The 24034-nt window shown below is 36.0% G+C and overlaps 1 protein-coding gene and 1 long non-coding RNA gene across 2 annotated transcripts in view; one reads left to right on the top strand and one right to left on the bottom strand.

Annotated features, from left to right (window-relative positions):
* LOC134665790 (uncharacterized) overlaps positions 1-24034 on the top strand; it is a 115103-nt gene that overhangs the window by 9121 nt on the left and 81948 nt on the right. Inside the window, exon 2 of the mRNA XM_063522775.1 lies at positions 20653-20923. Coding sequence (XP_063378845.1) covers positions 20854-20923 — 70 coding nt within the window. The 5' untranslated portion in view covers positions 20653-20853. The remainder of the gene's footprint in view (positions 1-20652; positions 20924-24034) is intronic.
* The window catches only part of LOC134665795 (uncharacterized), a 247023-nt gene that overhangs the window by 219806 nt on the left and 3183 nt on the right, over positions 1-24034 (bottom strand). The gene's annotated exons all lie outside the window — the stretch shown is intronic.

Below are 24034 nucleotides of genomic sequence, written 5' to 3'. Positions count from 1 at the left end.
AACACCACACAATACACACAAAACACTTAGTTGTATTCTGTGTGAACAGTTAGTAAAGTTATTAACTGCACGGAAAAGTCTGTCATCATTCGGTAATATCATATATTTTAGTCACTATTTATTAGATAAAATATTAAACAACAACATTATGATTGTACCTACATGATTCGATGTTGTTACAAACCAATGCCGATGTGGGCTGCCAAACTAAATACATTGTGCAATATTAAATTCCTGAAAAGTGTTTTAATAACTGAAACAATGTAGGAAATAAAAATAATTGTTCATCATGTTGCGCAAATGTAATAGAGAAGCAACATGGTGTGATATACATATATCACAAAAGCATGGTTTAAATTGAAAACAAAATATCTATACTTCGATGCACCATGCCTAAACCAAGACTGCTTTGCTGAATTAAATACTTATACGCATGTATATCACATCTACCTTTTTGTTAGGTTATATTCTAATTGTGATAACAGCAGCATGTAATGTGATTTTTAATAAGGACTGTTCAGTTTACTAAGCGGACACTCTTACACCTCTTTTAATCGGCGAATTTAAAATCAATTGACGTACAGCTCATAACAATATAATTAACAATCCCTTATTTATCAATTGCTACATATTTGTTCCCATAATAGTCAAATATTTTTCCCGAAGGACCGAACAAATTTGGAACATAGCAAGTTAGTTCTGCAATAAGGATGCACAGGCTAGTATTCACTGCGAAAAATCGTAAATATGTACAAATTTTCCAAGTTAAACGTGAATAAAATTATTAAAACATTTGCAGAGCATCATATGCTTGAAGATTTTACAAAATCCCGGCACAGAAGCGGCCCGGCCAATCCAGAAACAAAAGTATTGTCATGCGGCTGTTAAAATCAATAAATTACTTATCGGTTCGCGAAATTCCTAAGACAGCAGGCGTTAGAGTAGGCACAGATTAAAATATAAGAAGTATGTACAATAAATGGACCCATAGAAAGAAAAAAATGGACAAAATAATTACAGAGCAGCGAAAGCAATCGAAAAAAAGAAGCGTCAAACTGTACTACATTTTACATTAAGATAAATTTCGTAGCATTTTAATGGACAACGGAAAATGCGTAAAATGTTGCTGTAGTACGTTACCAATGGCCCTGATGCTACCATGCCGTTGTAGAAGATCATATATTCGACGAGGAGAGTAACATCAAAATTAACCAATTCATGAAGAAAGTCCTTGTCTGGCAGGCAATTGGTTCCTGTGGCCTTAAAAAGTTTGTTCTATTTTGCGACATGAACTTTGGTTGCGACATTTACAGAAAATAATGCATCTAATAACGAGTACTTTCCGTCTATCAGACGCATAATGTCACCTCTTCATTTCGGCCTGATTTGGCAAGTGCCCACTATGCTGGTCAGAAAGTAAAGCTACTGAATTTGAAAAACATTGATTTCGTTCAAAAACAAGTCAACTCATCTAATTGCCCGGAGCTCCACTCCATCGAGTGACACTAGACCAATGTGAAGATGCACTTAAAAAAGGGTAGATGAGAAGCTAAAACATTGAAAGAATTCAAACGAATGTTGTTTACAACTCGTCAAAAAGTGTCAAAAATTGATGTGCAGGCACTTGAACGGCGCAACCGTGTAAAAGTACGAAAATCTTACCGATGTTATTATATGATACTATATTTACATTAAAATGTTTTGCGTTGGTTTCCGTTTTTATTATATTTATCTAAATAAAGCGATTCCAGAATTAGAAAAATGTAATTTATACTTTTTTGTGTGTCCGCTTAATAAAATGAACAGTCCTTATAAGTGATCACTGACGAATATAAGGTTATATGATAAGTGAGTGATTTATCGTTCCAATCACGACAACAATGCCGAAACGATATATATCATAGAATTTTTCGAAGAAATTGACAGTGACATTGCCTATATTCTGCTGCTGTAGTATCTGTGACAATGCTGCTCCAGTGGCAACAGAATGCAACCTTTTTCACTAGATCCGTTGATATATAATAATAAAATATGTCATCGATACTTAGGCTCTTCATCTTCTACCTAGCGTTATCCCGGCCTTACACGACCCTTACAGCCGTATTCATAAACAGTTAGAGCATTGATCATCAGTTGCTGATAACCGGATGTCACAAAACGTGATTCATAAACACTTTTTTGCGCTAAACAGTTGATCATCTCTTTATTAAATCCTCGGAAAGTTATGGAGCCGTGGACCCTTCTTTATCTGTTTATTATCCCTAAAATACAAGATGGCGGTCACAAAACAGCTGATTTTGACAAGACAGCATTTCACAAATTAGTGCAAACGTCGATGAGACTTGTATCGTAATTTAGTGATTTGGGTGTTCTTTTTGTTTAAAAAACGTCTAAATTTAATAAATGAGTGGTTTAATATGTGTAAATAAGGAGATAAACCATTACATACCTAGATATAGTGCGCAAATAGCGGGAAACCTAGATATTGTGCCTTTGCTAGGAGTTGTTTGCACGATTGTATGTCGCATTCATCAAGATGCAAGCAATTTATGCGATACGAACTGTTATACCATAAGACTAGACTTCTACGACTGGGGCACCGGCGTCGGATAAAGCACCTCACCAACCTATATACCTATCATAAAAGAATGAAAACTACTCCCGGAACTCCTACAGCGCAAAGAAGTGAGTATACCTACTTTTGTTTCATACTCATTACCTGCCATAAAACGCTGATTTATTATAAGATCACGGTATTCTCAAGCTCTAACTAAAAAGTATTAATTGCGCACATATTACATAGCAACCTGTAAGGGCACAGCAATACTGAAGATACTTAATTGAATAATATGGGCAGGTATATAGGTACCTTTGTTGTGGGACGTATCATATTCCAATTTGTAGGTGTATTATCATTATCACTATAAAAAACATAAACTGTGGTTGGCCTACTTTGGTTGGATTTCTAGGCACTGTTAATGCTGCCGCTGCACTGAATGCTGTGTGGTGCTATTTGCTATGAAAGAAGGGTGTACTCGGTTAATTGGTATTAATGCTAGCATACTTGAGTTCTGTGTTGAAGTCCACACTGAGCAGAGTTAATTTTTTACATTGTGATAGATAAATAAAACAAGTTCATGAGTTTTTAACTGAGATTTTTATTATAACATATCAACATATTTCATGTGTTAATTTAGGGAAATCAAACAACCCACTTAAATAAAACAATTTTATTACATTTGACAATCATTAAACTAGTTAATATTTTTTCTTTATTTCAGTACAACCAACTTCATTTGATGGCGGTGTGCAGGCCGGTTAGATGCCAGAAGAGTGTGACCTCCGGATTGTGTAGCCAGCTCCGGACAAATAGCTGATGATGGAATACTCACAACCTGAAAAGAACACAGTTTCAATTAATATACTCATTGAATCAACCTATATCATCTTTTATTTTAAGCTTAAGTATAACATCCTAATGGATATGGCAATATGGAATAATTTCCATATTGTTGTGGTAACTATATGGAATAATGGATCTCCATCCAGGCAGAGATTCTGTTGTTGATTGTCAATACCATAGCTATCTCACAGCAAAACTAAAGAATTACATACATGTCTGTTTTGTTCATACATATACTTCTACCTAGCGTACCTACAGACACTGTTTCTTACCGGTGATTGTAGTTTGATAAAATGAAATTATACAATAATAACAAAGTTATGAATTGAAACGCTAATATACTTTTAAACAAATAATTAACCTACACAGGTGTGTTATGATTGATAAGTACCTTATGTAAAAATCATATTGATATCTTTGTTGATTTAAAATTATATAACCTACCAACAGCGACACTCCTGTGAATAATGGACATTTCTGCCTCATTATGAATTGTGCAGTTTGCCTTTTAATGCGGCTATTGGCTGAGATGTTTCACTGCAAACATTGTCATTGTCAAGTTGCATATATAAGCGCTTATCTTTAACTCTGCGCCCTAGGCGAACAAAAAAGGTTTTTAAGATAAATCACCACTTCACTGATAAATTGGTTCCATCGTGTGGTTGGTTAAGTATGTTATTCACTAATTCTAATTATAAACAGCTCCTAACTAGCTTGGTTAGCTCTGCTCTTCTAAAAAACACCGATAGTACGTCAAATTAAAAATGAAGAGGCCATAATTTTTTGGGTGTCGAGGTATGTTCATAAAAATACTACAACATTTTACGTTAAGAAATGAATAACCAAATCTTGCTCACCTGATTTATCTTCACCGATCATTTGATATGAATAGTGTCAATATCGTTTGTGTTTCGCCACCAGAACAAAATGTGTTGGAATCCGTGGTATTACGGTGGCGATGGCGCGCAGGCAGAATTCTTGACTTGAAATGTGCAACTGCCCTCTTTCCCTCATTCCACAATATATTGAAACTATAAGCAATAACACATAGTTTTATCAATATTGCTTGCAAATCTTGCAATGAACTTTACTCGTAACATATCTGATTATCAGACTATGATATAGGTGGTTGCTTACCGAGTTTCGTAAAACTTCCGGCCGTGCAATATTATTTATTTGTTTTTGTGATGCAGAGGCTATTTTAATATATAATAACCCAGAAAACTGGTCAAAATTGTGCATCGTATTGTTCAGGATTTTATGATTTACCGCTAGTGCTGCTGTCAAACTTTTTTTTTAATTAATGTTCAGCCATATTTTTGTCTATGATGTGCCAAGATGCCAACATAACGGGTCTAATCTGCTTATTAGTTAAGAAACCCCTAATAAACGTTTATAAATCATGGTTCTTATCAACGGCTTATTAAGCCTAAACAGCGGATTAGCTAATAAGCTGATCATTCCTCATTTAAGGATTTTTTATGAATACGGCTGTTAGGCTACAAGTAAATACTTAATACAATTATCATATGATCCATCAATTTTATAGCTTTAAACGGGCAATTCCTGTATTTTTATTTATTTTTATATATATATATTTTGGGATCTCAGAAACGGCTTATCGATTTCGATGTTTGCTACATGGGGGCTTATCTCTTGGAATACGCGCATTTTTGAGTTCTTATACTTCTTATGTTTCCCGAGCAAAGCTCGGTCTCCCAGATATTAATAATAATGTATGTATGTGTGTAATGTATGTATGTGTATGTAATGTATATGTATTAAGATGTTCGTTGAAATCCATTTTGCTTTGTCTGTGAAATACCTCATCAAATATTTAACGTATACAATAAACTTATTTTTACTCCATTTCATAATGTTTGCGTGGCGCGGTGCACTCTGGATTTTTGCAATTTTAAAAGCTGATTTCCTTTTTTTCATCTTTGTTTACACAACCTGAAAGCATTTAAAATGGATTATCAACGAGTGCCGAGATCCCCTAAATATTTAATCGCCTGTTTTTGCTGGTTATTTGTACATATAAGAAAATAATAACCTTTTAAGATAAGTATGTATTTGTTTTAGCAATGGTTGTTTAAACCATTACGGGTATGAACTTATAACTATAGCACTTTAAACATATGGGAACATAATCACGCAAGAATGGCAACCGTTGTGTATAAGAAGGGAAATTCACCTACTTATTTATTACAACTGACTGAGGTGGACGTAAGCAGGCACCCAATCTTATTTTATCTTATAGGCACTTGAATTCCAGGAATGTGAAGGAAGCGAAAGAGGTATGTCAGGATCGTAGCAAGTGGAAAATCCGTGGTCTCTGCCTACCCCTCCGGGAAATAGGCGTGATTAAATATATGTATGTATGTATGAATTCCAGTAAGGCTAAGACGGTCGATATTTTATCAACTGTCACGTTCTAACAAGCATGAAAGTGCGAAAGTGTCGCATGACATGGCGGGTGATAAAAATACGACCTTGATATCCGTGCTGGCCGCGTAGCCAAGATGCACATCGCTTACGCTCCGTAGCGATCGCAACGCAACTGTCACTGTCACACTAATACGGAAGAGTGATAGAGAGACATAATGCTTTTCGTTGTCGAAGCGATAGCGATTGTAACCTCGGCTAGGCCGGCTGAGATGCCAAAGTTGATCAATCTAGCTGAAATATTTAGTTTTAGTGTAGGGATTAGTAGTAACTAGTAACTAATGTAGAATAGAGGTTATTTTTATAAAGTGCACATGGCTCTGGGTATGCGGTTTTTTTTCCTCCAATTATTTTCAGAAGCTTATATAATCACGTAGGTAAAAATAATAAAGATTTACGTTTGGTACTTTACTATGTCGTTAGCTAACTTTCATAAAAGAAATATATTCCAAATAAGTACCTACTATAACAACTTGCTTGCAAAATATTGCAAAAATTACGTACCTATTTTAATATCAAGGAATATAAACAATCTAGACAGCGCGGTATTCGCTATGTGGGTCCTAGCTATTCTCTTCTCTTGAACTCGTCTCGACACATATTTGCGGATGAAGTTAGTAATATGAGCAGTCCGATCTTGCCTGCACTTAGGGGCTCTTGTTGTACGCGGGAGTGCTTGTTTCTGTAGGCAGGTACTTGTGGCCGCAACTTGCCTAGTGCATTAGCTGCAAATTAGAGTGAAACCATAGTCTAATAAAACATGGTCTTCTCTTCCCAGAGTGACACAAGCCTACGTCACAATAACATGGCCGCTATATATAGCGCTATCGCATATTATCATATAGCGCTGTCGCATGATGATGTAGGCTTCAGTCAGGTGACCTAGAAAAGACGGGAAGAGAGTACCAGGCGTAGTGTATTATTATACCATGGAGTGAAACATAATTCCCTCCCTCGTCGGACGACAACGAGATGCCGACCGTTCGTTAAACTCATAAACTTAATTGATACAAATTGCGTAAACATTTACTTCCCAATTTCCTAGTCATTTTTTCACCGCTTTTTTATAATTATCATTGCGCTCGTTGTTTTTGTGTCTGTCGTTAATTTCAACCTCGTTAATCTCAGTGACTTTTTTTATTAAATAAGTACCTACGTAGCAAAAGAGCGTACAAACCTACGTCGTTTAAATAATAAATAAATAAATAAAATTCATTTATTTCGAGTAACGAGGACTCATAATCACAATAATATACAATTAAATTAAAATTACATCAAACAAAAAAAAAACACATTAAAAAAAATTCTTTTTTTATTTACTGATTATTTTTGCTCGGCCGATTCAAAAGTTTGAGAATATATTTGACTCTCGAAAGTCACCAAACGATTATTTCGAAAACAATTCACTTTTTAATCAAAAAAACGATCTCAACGATCTTAATTTGATAAAAACCTATCGAATGATGTGCTACATGCTGATTTAAAGTATTTTTTTTTACTTTTATTTATATGTATGGAATATGGAGTGCAATATGTCAGACAGACGGATATGGATGACGACGCTACAAGTTCCGTTTATGTAATTTTGGCTACGGAACCCTAAAAAGTAAGGTTGAACTTTATTGAATATGATATCTTTCAAGTATTTTAATATTAGGGGAGGGGGGCCCAAAGCGAGCACCTTAAGAGGAACTGCGAAAAAAGCATGAAGAAAATATTAGTAACACTTAACTTTGAATGCTGTTTAAAGCTGAATTTATCGTAGTTTAATTATACATACTTCAATATACTGCAAAGTTTAGGAAAACTAATAAAAATAACGAATTACGAAAACTTTACTTTTGCTTGCTTTGCCTGAGGCGGGGCCAAAAGCGAGCACAGGTTTTGGGCAAAGCGAGCACAGTGGGGGCAAAATGAACACACTTAATTCATGCAATAACCCTACAATATTTATTTGGAGATAAGGACAGAAACTACGTCGATCACATCAATAAAACTTCAATGATTTGATATAGACTTTAATCAGAGTCAAATTTAACAATAAATGGTACGTCTTACCAAACATACAACATAGGTACTTTAAATTGTCACAGCCTTGTCAAAAAATCTTCTTCTTCTTAAAAACATAAACTTTTCATCAAAGAAACATTTATTCTATCTTATATCTCTTGACATGAGTGACAGTAAAATGATTCAATACCAATATAAGTTGTGCAGTTTTCTAGTGCCTACAACTTGCAGTATGTGGGCAGATGCTCACTTTGCCCTGCCCGCTTTGCCTTTTCGACCAAACCCACAACTAACGTTCAAATATTTCGCGCACATTCATGAATATTTTACCTAAATAAAAAGCTAAATAACTATCAATCCATACTACGATTAACGTTTTTCAACAACGTCCTCACAAATCCACAAAACACTCGATATATACCTTGTATTTTTCATATCTGAACTTATCAAATCGTAATTTTGGTCACTATGACGCGCATGATCACTAATAGTGGCGGTGGCCAATTGTGGCAGACAGAGCATGGCGGGGCAGATCTCTCCACGCAGTCACACCGCTATTGCTGTTATATTTTCAAGGTAAACCAGTGCTCGCTTTGAGCAGTATGCTCGCTATGGGCCCCCCTCCCCTATACCTTGTAATATCTACACAAAAGGTAATGTCGGCAAGTTTTTGACAAGATCTATTTACACCAAACTTTAATTTTATCTGTAGGTGGGCTGTTAATTTAGTAACTTCTTTAACAAAATTTATCAAAGGGATGATATTATATAATCTAGCTACACTTTCCCTTATATCGTATGTATTTACTTTGCAAGAGCGTTTATTCCTCAACGGAAGTAAGAGCATTTTGGAGAACTTACCTTTTTGGGAAATGACAGATAATTAAAGTCTATACCTTTAAATAATTGACAATAGTCGAGTTGCTAAGATGTTTCGACTGAAGATCCCGCTGGGCAAACCATAGTCGTTACGGCTGGTTTAAGCTGATGTCAGAAAGGAAATGAATACAAGACATACGGATTATCAGTGAACGTAAAAATGTTACACAAACCACAATCACTAAGTTTATTCTACACACCAAGTTATTGCGAATGCAAATAAGGAACGAGTAAAATAAAATCCGCTCTTCAGAAAACTATCAAATGAAGTGTAAATGCATTGAATCGGAACAATTCATACAATGCAGTATAACCGCCGGCATATCATTTCGTTACAAAATATGGGACACGGCGCGCGCTCAGCAAAATGTGTTGCATTGCTCTTTGTGGCGCCTTCTTTTGTTTGCTGATCTAGGTACTACGGATGCAGTTTGTTTTCCATTTGGGTACGCATTTCATGTGTAGATAAACATAGCTGAAGTTTGAGACAGTTTGAAATGTGGAGCTTTTTGAAAATGAATTCTCTAGTCGTGCAGTAGATGAACTTGAACATTTTTGTTAAATAGTTATAACACAATCATTTGCGTTTGTATTTAAAGTTTTCAATTCCTACTTAATATAATGAACATAACTTTTGACGTTATTTGGCTGGCAAATAAACTAGGCAGTCTTTCATACAAGCATTGCATCGGACAAGATTTTGACCGAGACAACAAAACGAGCACATTAAGTTTGTACTTCATTCTTTTTAAAAAACATTATTCTCCAGATACTTACCGAAAATAAAACGTCTACTTATCTGAATGTGTTAGGTACCCCATTTTCGGGCTCATAAATAGTGGTAGAAGCCGATTTAAACGTCGCGACTAAAATATCCTTTCGGCTATTAAACCTAGGAAACTAAAATTTAGTATACCTTGATACTTGTTATCCCCAGAGTATGTAGTACCTTTGTACCTACTTAAGTGAAAAGTCCCACGGGGTGTGAGTTACTACATAAATTCGTCCGGGAGAAAGCGTATAAATATTTAAAAGGAAAAGATTGTCACTGATCTTTTTGTAGGTGGTCGAAAATAAATCTACATTCTCTGTGGAACTCGCTTTTATGTAATTTATTCACTTTGCGAAAAAGCGTATGTTAATATTGCTTTATTTATCTACTGACAAGTGTGTTAAATTGCATTAAACAATTAACATTTTTTTAATTCATTAATTAAATATAACACCTACAAAGATTTGCAAAGCATAGAATTTGCGTTATCTGATTTCCTTATATTTCTGATCATTGTTATTTATTCTCATAATATGATTCCAATAACTGAATTCGAATAGGCGTGGTTCTTAGTCATATACTATACGCCATGTGTCTACATGCTTATAATTAAGTCTACATTAATAATTCTGCTTAGATTAAATTTCAAACATGTCTATCAAACAGAATAGTAATAACGTTACTAAATAAATATGTACGTATTAAATAGTGTTATGAAGATTACCTACTTATAGGTTTAAAGTTAGTAAGTAGGTATAATCTCTGTTTATTGCAGAATACTAAAATCATTAAACACGACTTTTATATGAGATGGCAAAGTTCGTTTTTTGGCCTATTATCAAAAAGTTACTCTGAACGTAGTTTCATTAATTAGGCTACCTGACTTGAACTTATTATCCCTTTTTGAGATGCGAAAAACGTTTCAACTTCTGTCATTGGGCTTCCGAATAAAATCACAAAATAATTATTCAGTTGTCACCTTCCTTATTTTGCGACTTCCGCAAATACGAATATTTAACCATATCGCACCGAATCACAGGAAACGCTGACAAATGGCTATTAGCTTAGAAACGATGTCGCTGTTTCCTTCGTACGGAGGAAGTGGATATTAACTATATATAACCTGAACAGAAATAATGCGGAAACACGCGCGAGTGCGGACGTCCTCCATCCTGCTAATATAACGGAAAAAATGTAATGAAAGGGATCATTTCTGAAACTCCAATATCTGTGATATTGGGAAGACAGGCTAAATTGAGGGATTATACGTTTTGTCTGTGTCAATATGATAAGAGCTGGGAAAGGCGGAGACGGCTCGATGTGAAATGCAAATAAAGGACAAAGAGCGGTTCCAAAGATTGGTTGAATGCTATCGGCAGCAGCTGCGGCTTACGAGTACAATCCAGACTTGGCGTGGTGCTGCTGCGACCACCCTGTACGCGCTGCCGGCCACTATAGACCTACCCCTGATTATAATTACTGCCACATCTATAGGACAAATTAAACTGTTGTATCAAATATTTGGATTTATGTCATTTGAAAGTAGAAACACTACTGACAAAGCAAACACTAGATAAGATAAGATGAAAGATAAAAAATTGTTTATTCAAGTAGGCATATTACAATACGCTTATGAACGTCAAATAAACCTTTACCGGCTCCAACCGTACACCTCTGCCCCGAGAAGATTTAAATCCCCCCTCAATTGGAGGAGGGTATCCCAATATGGGACCGGCAACATACTCGGCGGGACACATCTTTTCAAAACATTATTACATCTTACACTGATTTGACTGTGCAAACAAAAATCTAATTAGGCAGGTTTAAATCCAATTTAGACGTGGACACCGAACATTTTATACCTAAGTTATAATGGGTAAAGTTTATACGTAAATACCTACCGATAATTTACTGCCGACATTAAACTAATTTAGGGATACAACGTGTAAAAAAATGAAATAAATATATTAGGTAATACAAAATACATGAAGCTTAAATATGTCGAATAAGTATAAGTTATATACGCAATGAGCTATTGTGCTACCAGCTTTATTGAAAAAAAAGACCGAAATCCACACTTGTCATGATACGAAGAAAAAGAATGGGGGCAATGATAACGATAGAATCAAAGAGTCAGGAGAGATCAAAGCTTTGTTCCCGTGATACCGTGGAAGCTGAATGACAATTTATTTGTACAATAGGATAATAAAAAAAATATTCGCGCCGTATAGAAACGTCAATGAATAATAAATGATAATAAAGCTGGTTTCGATGCGCGTGAAATTCACGAGCATCCTATATAGACTGACGCGCTCTGGCTTATTGGCTGACGATGTCACGGCGGGAAATGAAAAACATTTCCGAGTTCAGACAAAAATAGTAAACGGGGCCAATATCGAGGACTAATGAAGCCGGCTGTTAGTATATAGGCCATCTTAATAGTGTTGATTTCTTCTCTTTCTCACTCACCGCAAATCTTATGAAACATAACAGTTTTGAAAGATTCACGGTTAGTTTCACTAGACTTATATCGACCGGGATGTGGGCCGAGATTACCTTTTGTTTTGTAATATCGGGAGCTCGAAAACAACACAAAAGGTAATCATGGTCCATATCCCGGTCGATATGTCTTACGAAGCATATTTATATTATAAGCTGCTTTTGATACCTATTAGTTATACATTTATGTGCCTAACAGCTGCTATTTTGTTAAAAATATATTTTAATATAGCGGTGACGACAATGTGTCGAGTTTAACGCTGAAAAGGTTAAAAAGGTTAAATAATCGAAGCGGAAAGAAGGAAACGCCAACGGTATTCGCACCCATTGGTATCTCTTCGGAACAAAAATGGGACTTTATTCTATTGGTTCATATGTACCAAATTCATATCGAAAAGGTATTTGGTACATATGATTTAATCTCTGAAAATGAAAAATACGTTAAGTTATTACAATTCGATCTGTACATATATATATTTTATCTATACTGTACATCATTAATTCAATAATAACACCAGGAAAGAGAATAAATCCGTTTTGTTTTCGTTAGAGTCTCAGTGAAGTAATAGCCGCTCAGAAAACTCCGAATGGTAAATCTTTCTCAAAAATAAATCCTCTCAAAGGCCTACTGGTACTAAGGTTACTAAGGGTGTATTAACAAAGCTCTTTAATATGTTGGAACTACTTCCTGTTTGAACTGTGGTTATTTGTATATGATATCGACTTCTTAAATTGATATGTTATATCGGTGTTGAATTTTTGTTTCTGAATACAGGCACTGATCGCATAGCGGGCGGCTTTGCCTAAGTCACCGTATCTCAATGGCGGCTACTTTAGTCCGGAAAGGATCGCCAATCATACGTATTGAATAAAACTATCGAAGTGATTTTTGCCCATAAATTCTGTATCCATGTTCTTCATTCAAAAAAAGATATTGTGCCGTATTTTATATATTCCAGGACTCTTCTCTTTCCACACAGACTCTAGTGTAGGTGTAGACTTAACTCATAGGATTGGCAAAGAAGTTGTGCAGTGATTTACTATTTTGAATTACTACATAATCATATTAAAAATACCTAAGTCAAAAACTATTTTAGTATGATTGAAGGTTATGCTTCTTTCCTGTGTACATCATAAAATAAATATACTTTACAGCCTATTTTTTTACTGGAGCCTAATAGGCTTGTTCAAACCTTGTATGTACTTTACAATGAAAGCCTAAGTAAAATGTATCCAAATCGTTAACTTTCATAATGTCCTCCGGAAAGACGTCCGTTTTCCCGAACGTGTTTGACCCAAATCAGCTTCATGCAGCCAAGGTCAGTCCGTACACTGAGAGAAAGATCATCACCAGGAATTAAAAAACAGTACTGTACTGGGGGAAAAAATGAAGTTTTAGTAATAATTATGGACGTTTCACTATTTCTGTAAAGTTTATTTATTTCTACAAACAGGTCAGTAATCCCAAATATAATTTCAACAAACAGATAATAGAAATTGCAAGAACTAATAGAAATTGCAAAAGTCAATTTGTTCCTATTAGTTAACTCTCCTTGTCCCCGGATTAAGTTTATTTTTGTAATTCTAAGTGTATTTTTGTTGTACTTTTCTCTCAGTGTAGTTGACCACATTAACTTCTTAGCAACTTTCTGAGTTAAACGTTAGATATAGTTACTCATTTAGTTACAAGTAAATAATATGTGTTAATAACCAGCCAGCCAACAGGTTTGTTGACCTTTTCATTATTAATTCTATTTGATTATGCCGAGGTTGCTGGAGGCGCCATTGCTTCCGCAATACATAGCGAATAGGATATTAATGAGTAATGGTGATGGCGTGACTGTGTAAAAGGCTCTACTAACATAATGGTGAAACTAACGTCCCTATACAGAGCTGCGTGTGATATTTTGCTCTTATCGTACTGGCTAGTAAAATATTTCTACACTCGAGTTGTTATTTAAGATTTCTTTCAAATATTTGCTAAAATATTTTGGCAACAATTCATAATATTTATTAAATTGTAATATTTTGATTATTGTAAAGCTAAATAATGGTAATGTTCGAAATTGACCATGAACTTGTAATCTACATGTTGACAACATGGAATGTTTCAGGGGGGAAGTCTATAGAAATTTGCGGTGTAATTAAAACTTTTGGTGGCCTGAATCTATTCACTATCTGTTCAGTCACGTTTAGTAACTAAAATACTCGCCACTTGACTAAATTAACTTAGTCCGAACCAGCCTTTCATTTTCTACTCACTTGTAACTCGCTCGTCTGTGATGCGAACGATTTTGGTCAGTTGGCCGATTTTAGTTAACTAAAATACTCGTCACTCGACTAATTACTAACGTAGTCCGAACTCGGCTTAAAGCCTTGTTCGGACTAGGCTAGTATTTTAGTCTAGTGGCGAGTAATTTAGTAGCTAAACTATTCGCTACTGCCTAAAAATCGTTCGCATTACAGTCGAGTAAAGCTCACAAGTCAGTGGTAATGAACTAATGAACTCGACTAAATCGACAGGTTCGGACTTGTTTAGCCGGCGGCCGAGTGAGCACGGACGCGTGGTGGGGGGTGCTACTCGCTACTAAACTACTAAAAAAAATAGAATAAAATCTCGACTCGACTAAATTACTTACTAATCCACTCGACTAATTTTTTGGTGTTCAGACACGTTTAGCTACTAAATTACTCGCCACTAGACTAAAATACTAGCCTAGTCCGAACAAGGCTAGCGATTGCCTGGCAAGCGATAAAAGCAGCAGCCCAGCCACAAGCAGTCGCGGCAATAGAGGGCCTACCGTGAAGCACGTTTGGTGTTGCTTCTCTGTCGCACTTATCAATTCGTACGTAAATGTGACAGGGAGGCAACACATCAAACTTGATTCGCGGTAAGCCCCCAGACCCGATTGATATATTTCGTACACAAACGAGGGCTCATGCACTCGTAAACCGACACGCAAATATGAGCTCCAGCTATCACGGATTCAGGGGGCCTACTGCGAACTACGTTCGATGTGATGCCTCCTTATCACATTTACGTACGAATTTACAAGTGCAACAGAGATGCAACACGTCGAACATGGTTCACGGTAGGCCCTCTGATACCATTTTGTTTGGAGTAAACGTTTGTCATCGGAAAAGTTTACTTGGCTGTGTTTTATTATGGTTCCTTACCCAAAGGGTAAAACGGGACCCTATTACTAAGACTCCGTCCGTCCGTCTGTCACCAGGCTGTAACTCACGAACCGTGATAGCTAGACAGTTGAAATTTTCACAGATGATGTATTTCTGTTGCCGCTAAAACAAATACTAAAAAGTACGGAACCCTCAGTGTTTAGTTAGTAGTCAGGTGCTTTATGAAAAAGTATCTCTTTGTTTTAGTTTTATAGATGAGATTTGATGTGATAATCTAAAAAAAATATGGTTGTCTGTAAAGTTGGTTTACGGGCGACAATTTTGCGTGATAACGTCATAAGAAAACATTACGTTACGTACCTACATTACCATGGAGATCCGCCCACAACGTTTCCATGGAGATCTGTCCACAACGTGACACTTTTTCGTGCATGCTACCGGTGTTCGTCGATTTATAAGACGTTACCAGTTTTTCTTAGAAGAGATCCAGATAACAGTTAAGATAAACTGAAAATTAATAAAGTTTTCCCGTTATCCAAAGTAGGCCGCGTTTCCATTGTTTGATTTGATAATCATACTTTTATTTTATCGAAAAAGGTGTTTATTCAATAGACTCCAGTTTCATCGTTTATTTATACATAAATTGCTTGTAAACTGTTTAATAAGAAGTAAAGCGGTTTCGTGTTACATGAATATTTATTAAAAGGGCTATTGGGTAAACATTTCTGAATAATTTTCAAGTTCAATATAATATTAAAAAAACGAACTATAGTAAGAGTCTAACACTTAAAAAATGTCATGGAAGCAGCATTTTTTTTTGCGGTTTAACGATTTATAAGTGGATTATTTTGCGGGCATGATAAATTTAATCAACCTAAACTTGCATGACCCGCCTCATTAAACATCATATTTATTGCACACCAATATTATTATTGAACCAGAACGTACTGAGACCGAAGTAATACTTGGTACCTACATTATTAATGAGAACTTAATAACGTACGGTAATATGCTGCATTACATTTTAACTCATTGAATTCCCAATTTCCATCTATTTAGCAAATACGGGATAATTCTAGTCTCATTAATTAAATTAATTACAAAATTCATTCACGGTGTAACCCTAAGCTAATTCTACGGTGCAGCGCTTATTTTCTCATTGTAATTAATAATACTAGCCTACCTATATTTGAAATGAATATTGCCGAGCGCAAGCTGCGCATAGTTGGTAACCAAACCATTAAAAATCTAGATATCTAAAAATGTCAAGGGTAACTCAGACTCGCACACTCTGCGTACTGTACTGTCACAAAACATTTTTTTTTTTAATCTGGCCTACTTAAGTTTGACCGGTTTGTATTATTTGTCGTTATGCAGTGCAGATAATTTGATGATTATGTATATTTATTAGCGTTCAGAAGCGCATTTCATTTTTTTAAACATGTGGTTTTTTTGTTTTGATTTGCGTGCATATCGGTTGCCATTATACGAAATATTTATTAGTGTGACTAGCACGCGTATTCAGATTTTAGTAACAGGTTAAGAATTAAATCTGGTTTAGTTATGGATTCGAATTCTTTGAACAGAAACATCACTTTTGATACTGACAAATCTAATCCGTATCTAACCTGTTAAACTAATGTTACGGTTTAGACTCCCGTGTCACGTGTCCCGTTTAAGTCACTCGAGCGACATGTTTCGGAGACCTAGGACTTCTTTCTCAGGCACTGGGCCCGATTCGGATTCGATATGTTTAAGATCTAAACTGTCAAATTTCACATTTGCGCGATTCTGGAGATACTCTTGAACGATTTCCACAGGATATGACTTAGAGATCCAATTCACATCTAATAGATATCTTACTCTATCTAACGTAAAAGTGACATTGGTTGCCCGAATTGCGCTGCAAAAGAGAACTAGTTGATATCTAAACTATAACGTATCTAGAATGGATCTAGTACGTGTCGTCTCTTGTGAATATCTTGAAGTTCGAATACGGCAGACTAACAGTGCAAGCAGCAACGGCGGTTGTCATGTCGCGCGAGTGACCATAAAATTAGTTTAATGTCTCACGACAGGTAGAATTGGATCATAACCTGTTATCAACATGAGAATACGCCTGTCAAATGAAATCAATATTTAAAAGGCCATTGTTTTATTGTACAACAAAAGCACATTTAACAAGCAAGTTAATTGGAGTTATTAAAATATTGTACAATTGATAGAAAACACGAGGCAGTTGGAGTTATTATCAAGTTTGTTAGAGGGACTGAAGTGAAACAAAAGAAGACCGAGGGGTGAAATTATATTTCTCAATTAAACAACAAAGTTGGGCAATAAGTGAAGGTTTCCCCTAGATGTTTCTGTTTCAATGGTCCTTGAGATTTATCATGTTCGGAGGTACCAAAACTTTATCATTCTAAAACGCAATTCAGTAGAAATAGCAAAAAGAGTAAATATTTAAACTAATTTACCGTTTTTTATACCATTATTTGTTACACTAGAACCTTGGTAATTACGAACTCATACGTATGTATTACATATTCAACATTTTTCAGTAAAAACAACCTTTTTAAATATTAGGTTATATGATTGCTAACGAAGTCTAGCACGATTGTTTGGAAGCATTTTATAAACATTTAGTGATATGTAATATATTTTGTGACTAATAACAAAATTAATGAACGTTCTTAAAGCGCCACGTACAACTCTAACTGCGTACGTTTCATAATTCGGTTACGAAATACTATTGTTGAAAATAAACATAAATCATAGTCGCTGTAGGCAAAACAGGGCCAAATGGGGATTGCTCCGTAGCCCCTAGACTCAGTGTACCTGCGACACAGCAACGCAAACCATGGCACATCTACTGGCGTGTCCCGCATGCCCGCATCACTGCTCGGAGCAGGGCTATAACCGCGAAAATCGAAGTTCGCAAATTGCGGGGATTTTTCTCTGTCACTCTAATTACGCCTTCGTTAATGAACGTTCTTAAAGCGCCACGTACAATTCGAACTGCGTACGTTTCATAATTCGGTTACGAAATACTATTGTTGAAAATAAACTTAAGTCATAGTCGCTGTAGGCAAAACAGGGCCAAATGGGGATTGCTCCGTAGCCCCTCGACTCAGTGTACCTGCGACACAGCAACGCAAACCATGGCACATCTACTGGCGTGCCCCGCATGCCCGCATCACTGCTCGGAGCAGGGCTATAACCGCGAAAATCGAAGTTCGCAAATTGCGGGGATTTTTCTCTGTCACTCTAATTACGCCTTCGTTGGAGTAAAAGAGAAAGATCCCCGCAATTTGCGAATTTCGGTTTTCGCGGTAGCCGCTCTGGATCTGAAGGACGCGACAGCTAGGGCTGTCAACACCCCTGCCTACTGGGCATCAATCGTATAAAAAAGGAACCTCGACACGAAAAGAACAAAAGGAACTTAAATCGTAATATTGTGGATGAAATGAATGGCGGAGTACATACTCGTATCTATCCCGTGTCTAAGATTTGAGCTTTACTATGGCTGTTGTCATGGACCGCTAATTATGTTGCAAGTTTACGACCGTCCGAGAGCCGTCACGGCAGTAACTCGGACATTACGCAGGTCATTTGCGACGGCAGTTGCACTGAGATGTACGACGTAGGAGCTTTATTGTTCAATAAACTACTATCACCCTATTTGAATGGCAAGGATAAACAGAGAAGTGTGGGGACAGGCGATGGGGAAAATCAAATGTAGCGAAAAACTTGGACAAACGAGTATAGAACACCATGAATAGAAATTAGCCAACTTTTTTATTCACATGCAAAAATATCGCATAGTTTTGTCTTATCATCCTTACAAGTAGCATAAAAGAATAATCAAAATATAAATATCTAGTAAGTTTGTCGAAAAATATTTGTACGAACATAAGAAGTGCTTGGAGCCCTGGCAGAATAAAGTAAAATAATGCTTTTGATACATTTTCCGGAGCGCTAAATATAGGTTTTATTTTTATTTTTACATCAAATATATTAAGCAGCTTACCTATCAATAGATTTCTGAAAATATGAGCTCTCTTTTAAATAGAAAACTAAGTGCGTACGTGCCTTGAGAAGATATTAATAGAAAAATCGCAAGTAAATACCTACAGTGTTTCTTTTTAACTAAGCCCCATAGCAAGCTCAAAAAGACTTGTGTTGTGGGTACTCACACAACGATAAACATCATATACATACAAGTACTTAAATACCTAATTATAAAACACCCATATCCCAGAAAAAGCTTCACTGCTCATCACAAATAATACCCGGGATTCAAACCCAGGGCCATCTGCTTCATAGGCAGGGTCACTACCAACTAGGCTAGACCGGTCGTCAAGATTTGGGTAGATAGGTACACTAATTTGACTTGGTGATTAATTGAATTTCAAAAAATAAATACATACTAGAATAAATTTAGTTTTTTATCTAGTGCTTAGTTAATGGGATTTGAAATGTACATAATTAAGGAGATAATAGTTAGGTACAACATATTTGGACCCGGGTATGTCCTTAAACTACGTCCAGGACCCGGGTATGTCCTTAAACCACGTCCAAGGCCACCGGTGGACGGGCAGCAGCGTCCCTCAAATTCGGTGTACTCGACTGCGATCGCCAACCCGCCTGCCAAGCGTGGCGATTATGGCATTCACCCCGCAAAAAAGGGGGAGGCCTATGTTCAGCAGTGGACGTCTTATGGCTGAGATGATGACAACATATTTAAAATAAAGGGTTGAATTTTTTTGAAATGAACTTATGCTTTGGTAATATTTTTACCTAGACTCGACTCGACTCGACTACTCATTAAACCGGAAACTTATTTTTATTAGGTTTACTCTATTCTACTATTCTGATAATAGACAGTTGTGGAAGGTATGCTGTTTGATTAACCTGGTTTTAGAAATCTCATTTTAATTCAATTTTGATTTAGCGGTTTGCGGTCGTGGAAGTGGTTGCACCCAAACCACAATAATTGTATTTTTTTGGTATTAAGCCATACCTTTAACATTTCATTCGAATTGAGATTTGTTCATTTGAACAAATTAATGACAAAAACCAAATTACATTTGCGTACTAAGCGTAAACTTGCTCAACCCTACCTACCATGCCCCAACATTGCTTGAAAAGCAGACTCTTAGGCTAATTCGAGTTTTAGTTATTGGAGCTGTTTCCGATATGACTGACCTGTCAGTGTCAAAAGTGACCCTTCTTCAATCAGAGACATCACTTTTGAGACTGATCGATTAGCATCATATCAAATAGCTAAAACTCGAAACTCTGTCAGTGTCAAAAGTGACCTTTCTTCAATCAGAGACGTCACTATTGCGACTGATAGATCATATCAAATAACTAAAACTCGAATGGCCTATCTCTGCCAAATCGCTGTCTATGTTTTATTCGCCGCTTCTCAAAGGGGAAACATACAAAACCACACTTCAGAATTTTAGATAACGTCTAATACTTTACTTTATTTGTTAAAAAGTTAATCAAAATCGTCGATTTCATGACTAGTATGACTACCTAACGTATGAGTTTTACTTGAACTGACTATTTTATTGTTATGTGTGCAATGTTGAAACACATGAATATGCAATGTTGAAGACTGTTACGTTTGTTTGTAATATAAATTGTGTGTGTGCCACATGACAGTTCATGACAGTTCTCCTGAGGCTGGCAAGCAGGGATGGCGCTTATTCCATCAACGGGCAGTCGCATCTACGTGGCTTTCTTCGCGACGGTCTTCTGGGGAATGGGTGAGTGACAACTCTTATCATAACGGATTATTTATTTTTAATAGCTGTAAAGATACTATAAATCTATTTACAGTATTTACCTACATGCGTATTCAGAGTTGTAAAATACTCATCATTTTCCTCGCGTTGCCCCGGTATTTTGCCACAGCTCATGGGAGCCTGGGGTCCGCTTGGCAACTAATCCCAAGAATTGGCATAGGCACTAGTTTTTACGAAAGCGACTGCCATTTGACCTTCCAACCCAGAGGGTAAACTAGGCCTTATTGGGATTAGTCTGATTTCCTCACGATGTATATTAATTGTAAACTACTACTACCTATTACTAATTCGATTTTGAGAGCAATGGATGCAAGCGAAAGGAAAATTGTATCATATTAGTTTCCTCCTTTCGCATCTCAGCATTTTAAATGTGAAAGCAAAGGTGATTTAATGCGTAAAAATCCTAGAAAAAACAGATATATATTTCGGTTCTCTTATAATAATCTTATAGGTAGTCCGGCCTTGTAATAATCGATAAAAAACAAAAATGAATCAAATATCAAAATAAAATTCTAGAAAACGACCAAACACGGAGGCTATAAGATACCCATTACTTCAATATCGGTTGAAATGTGACCCATCGCATTGGTTCAAAGCGTTCCACGTAGCCTTTGTTGGGAATCGTTTTATTCGAGGAAAAGAAAACTCTTTTAATTTCAAAGAATTGCCACTCATTATATTTACCTCAGGTACCTAGTGTTGCTATCGTATTTAATTATTGTTAGATCTATATTTAGGGTTTTGTAGTCAATAAGAAACCTTTATTATTTCGCCGTGCCTACTTGTCTGTCCGTAAATAGGTTCGTTTGCGGCTAGTGCAGAGTTTAAGTTTAAACCTAGGTACCTACTAGGAGGCTAATATTTGGCATAAGACATTATTACTTTGATTAAGTACTAACTTGTAGAAATAATAGTAAATTTAATTTAAGGGAGCTCTCGAATTTAAATTAGGGATACTTAATTTATTTTTTCGTTATAAACCCAAAGGTTTGCTAGGTTTTGGTAAAATATAACGAAATGCAGATTTTAGTTCAAAACCATAGTTTAAAATTATTAAATATAATACGACGTGACGTAAAATATATATTATATATTACGGAAAAAAAAACATCAACGAGTATCTAAGTTTTCATATAAAATTTGCTTGATACACATGTACAACTACACTACACCTAATTAAAATCTTGATTAACAAATCTATAGCATTTACAGCGGATCATAAACATTTGCCATTGTAAATAGATGTTGTTAATAACTTTAATAAGACACTTATACTATATATTTTTAAGTTAATAATCGACCTAAGAATGTGTTAACTTATGTCCAAAAAGTCACTTAAAATTGGAGTATACAGTATGTGCCTGACCATGGGGCTTTAATTACAGGGCTTGATTTTACTCGCTAAACTGAGCTACTTTTACTATGGGACCAACCCTAAAATCGGGGAAAATTTTTTGGCTTATCCGTAGAAAACGTCGACATCTGATCAGACAAAATGTATGAAAACGTAAAAAAAATTTTCGGGATTACGGGGTTGGTGCCAAAATAAAAGTAGCTCAGTTTAGCGAGTAGAATCGAGCCCTGGATTTAAAGCCCGATGGTCAGTAACACCCTGTATTTTGCAATAATGGCTACATACAGAACCCGGTTCTTACCCGGTTTTTATATTTGTTACGTGTTGCGTGGTAAATCTTCTTTGCTCATTTAGGTGTAAAGAGTTTAGTTTTTATTTGCTCGAGACTAAGAGAAGTTCCAGTGAAGGATCCTTTTACATGGTAGAGTTACTAGACTACTTATAGGTAACATGGGTAAGTTAAGTAATTGCCTTAGGGACCAGATACCTTGTAAAGACTGGTTAAGTCACAATACAAGCTTGTGTTTAGATCTAAAGATAATAAAATAATGCAGTAATAAGCTTTATAAAAAAGCTATGTATCTAATTTATATCGTTATTAAAGTGACTTTAATGCGTGGTAAAACGAATAATAATCTTTAAAACAATGCTATTAAGACGAAACAGGAGCTGAGTTTTAAATATTCGAGGTTTCGTACTCGACTGTTTCCTCCTCCAAAACTTAACCAAACTTGGAAATCTAAATGATTATTAAATGATCTGTGTCGGTCACTTTTGCTTTTTTGGCTAATTGATATTAGTTTTGAATACTACGCCTCTCATTGCGGCATAGTCAATTAGGCCATTTTGGCCATTTTTGAAGGGCTCTAGCGCCTTAAAAAACAAAAATATCAAAAAAAGCAAAACGGTTCGACACAGACATTGACAATATTAATCTGTAATGAAAAAAATCATCGCTCTAGCATAAAAACCCACGGAGGAAACAGTCGAGTACGTTTGTATGGAGAAATGACCACTCCTGTTGGCTCTTAAACTATTAATTATCTTCGGCTTGTGCTTGGCAGATCATTTTTGGACTTTAGATTTTTGCTCTTTGTATAAAATGTAACAAACAGGCGGCGTATTTTAAATGCTGACTTTTTTGGTGTCAAGTTAGAAAATACCTATGTACTTACAAGGAATTGAAACCATATTTCATATCATCGCACAAACTAAATTGACAGTCAGTAAATAATTCGGATTTGAAATTCTCGCTGTCTATAAAAAAAAAGGATATAATTATATCATTTAAAATAACTTATTGAAATGAGTCAGGGTTCGAAATTGGGGCGTTTCGTGTTGCTCAGCTGCCAGTGCTCAAATTATATTTAATTTAATATCCAACATTTTATTGACAGGCATTCTCAATGTAGAATCGTAGGCGTAACATATGAGTCGTAAGCAGAGCATTGTATACTGATCGCATTAATTTCGCAATACTTTCGCAAATGAAAGCAGCGGGTTGCGCTGGTGGCCTAGCGGTAAGAGCGTGCGACTTTCAATCCGGAGGTCGCGGGTTCAAACCCCGGCTCGTACCAATGAGTTTTTCGAACTTATGTACGAAATATCATTTTGATATTTGCCAGTCGCTTTTCGGTGAAGGAAAACATCGTGAGGAAACCGGACTAATCCCAATAAGGCCTAGTTTCCCCTCTGGGTTGGAAGGTCAGATGGCAGTC

This window comes from Cydia fagiglandana, chromosome 7, assembly GCF_963556715.1.
Source record: "Cydia fagiglandana chromosome 7, ilCydFagi1.1, whole genome shotgun sequence".
NCBI lineage: Eukaryota > Metazoa > Arthropoda > Insecta > Lepidoptera > Tortricidae > Cydia > Cydia fagiglandana.
This window is presented reverse-complemented; position numbering and strand designations above follow the sequence as displayed.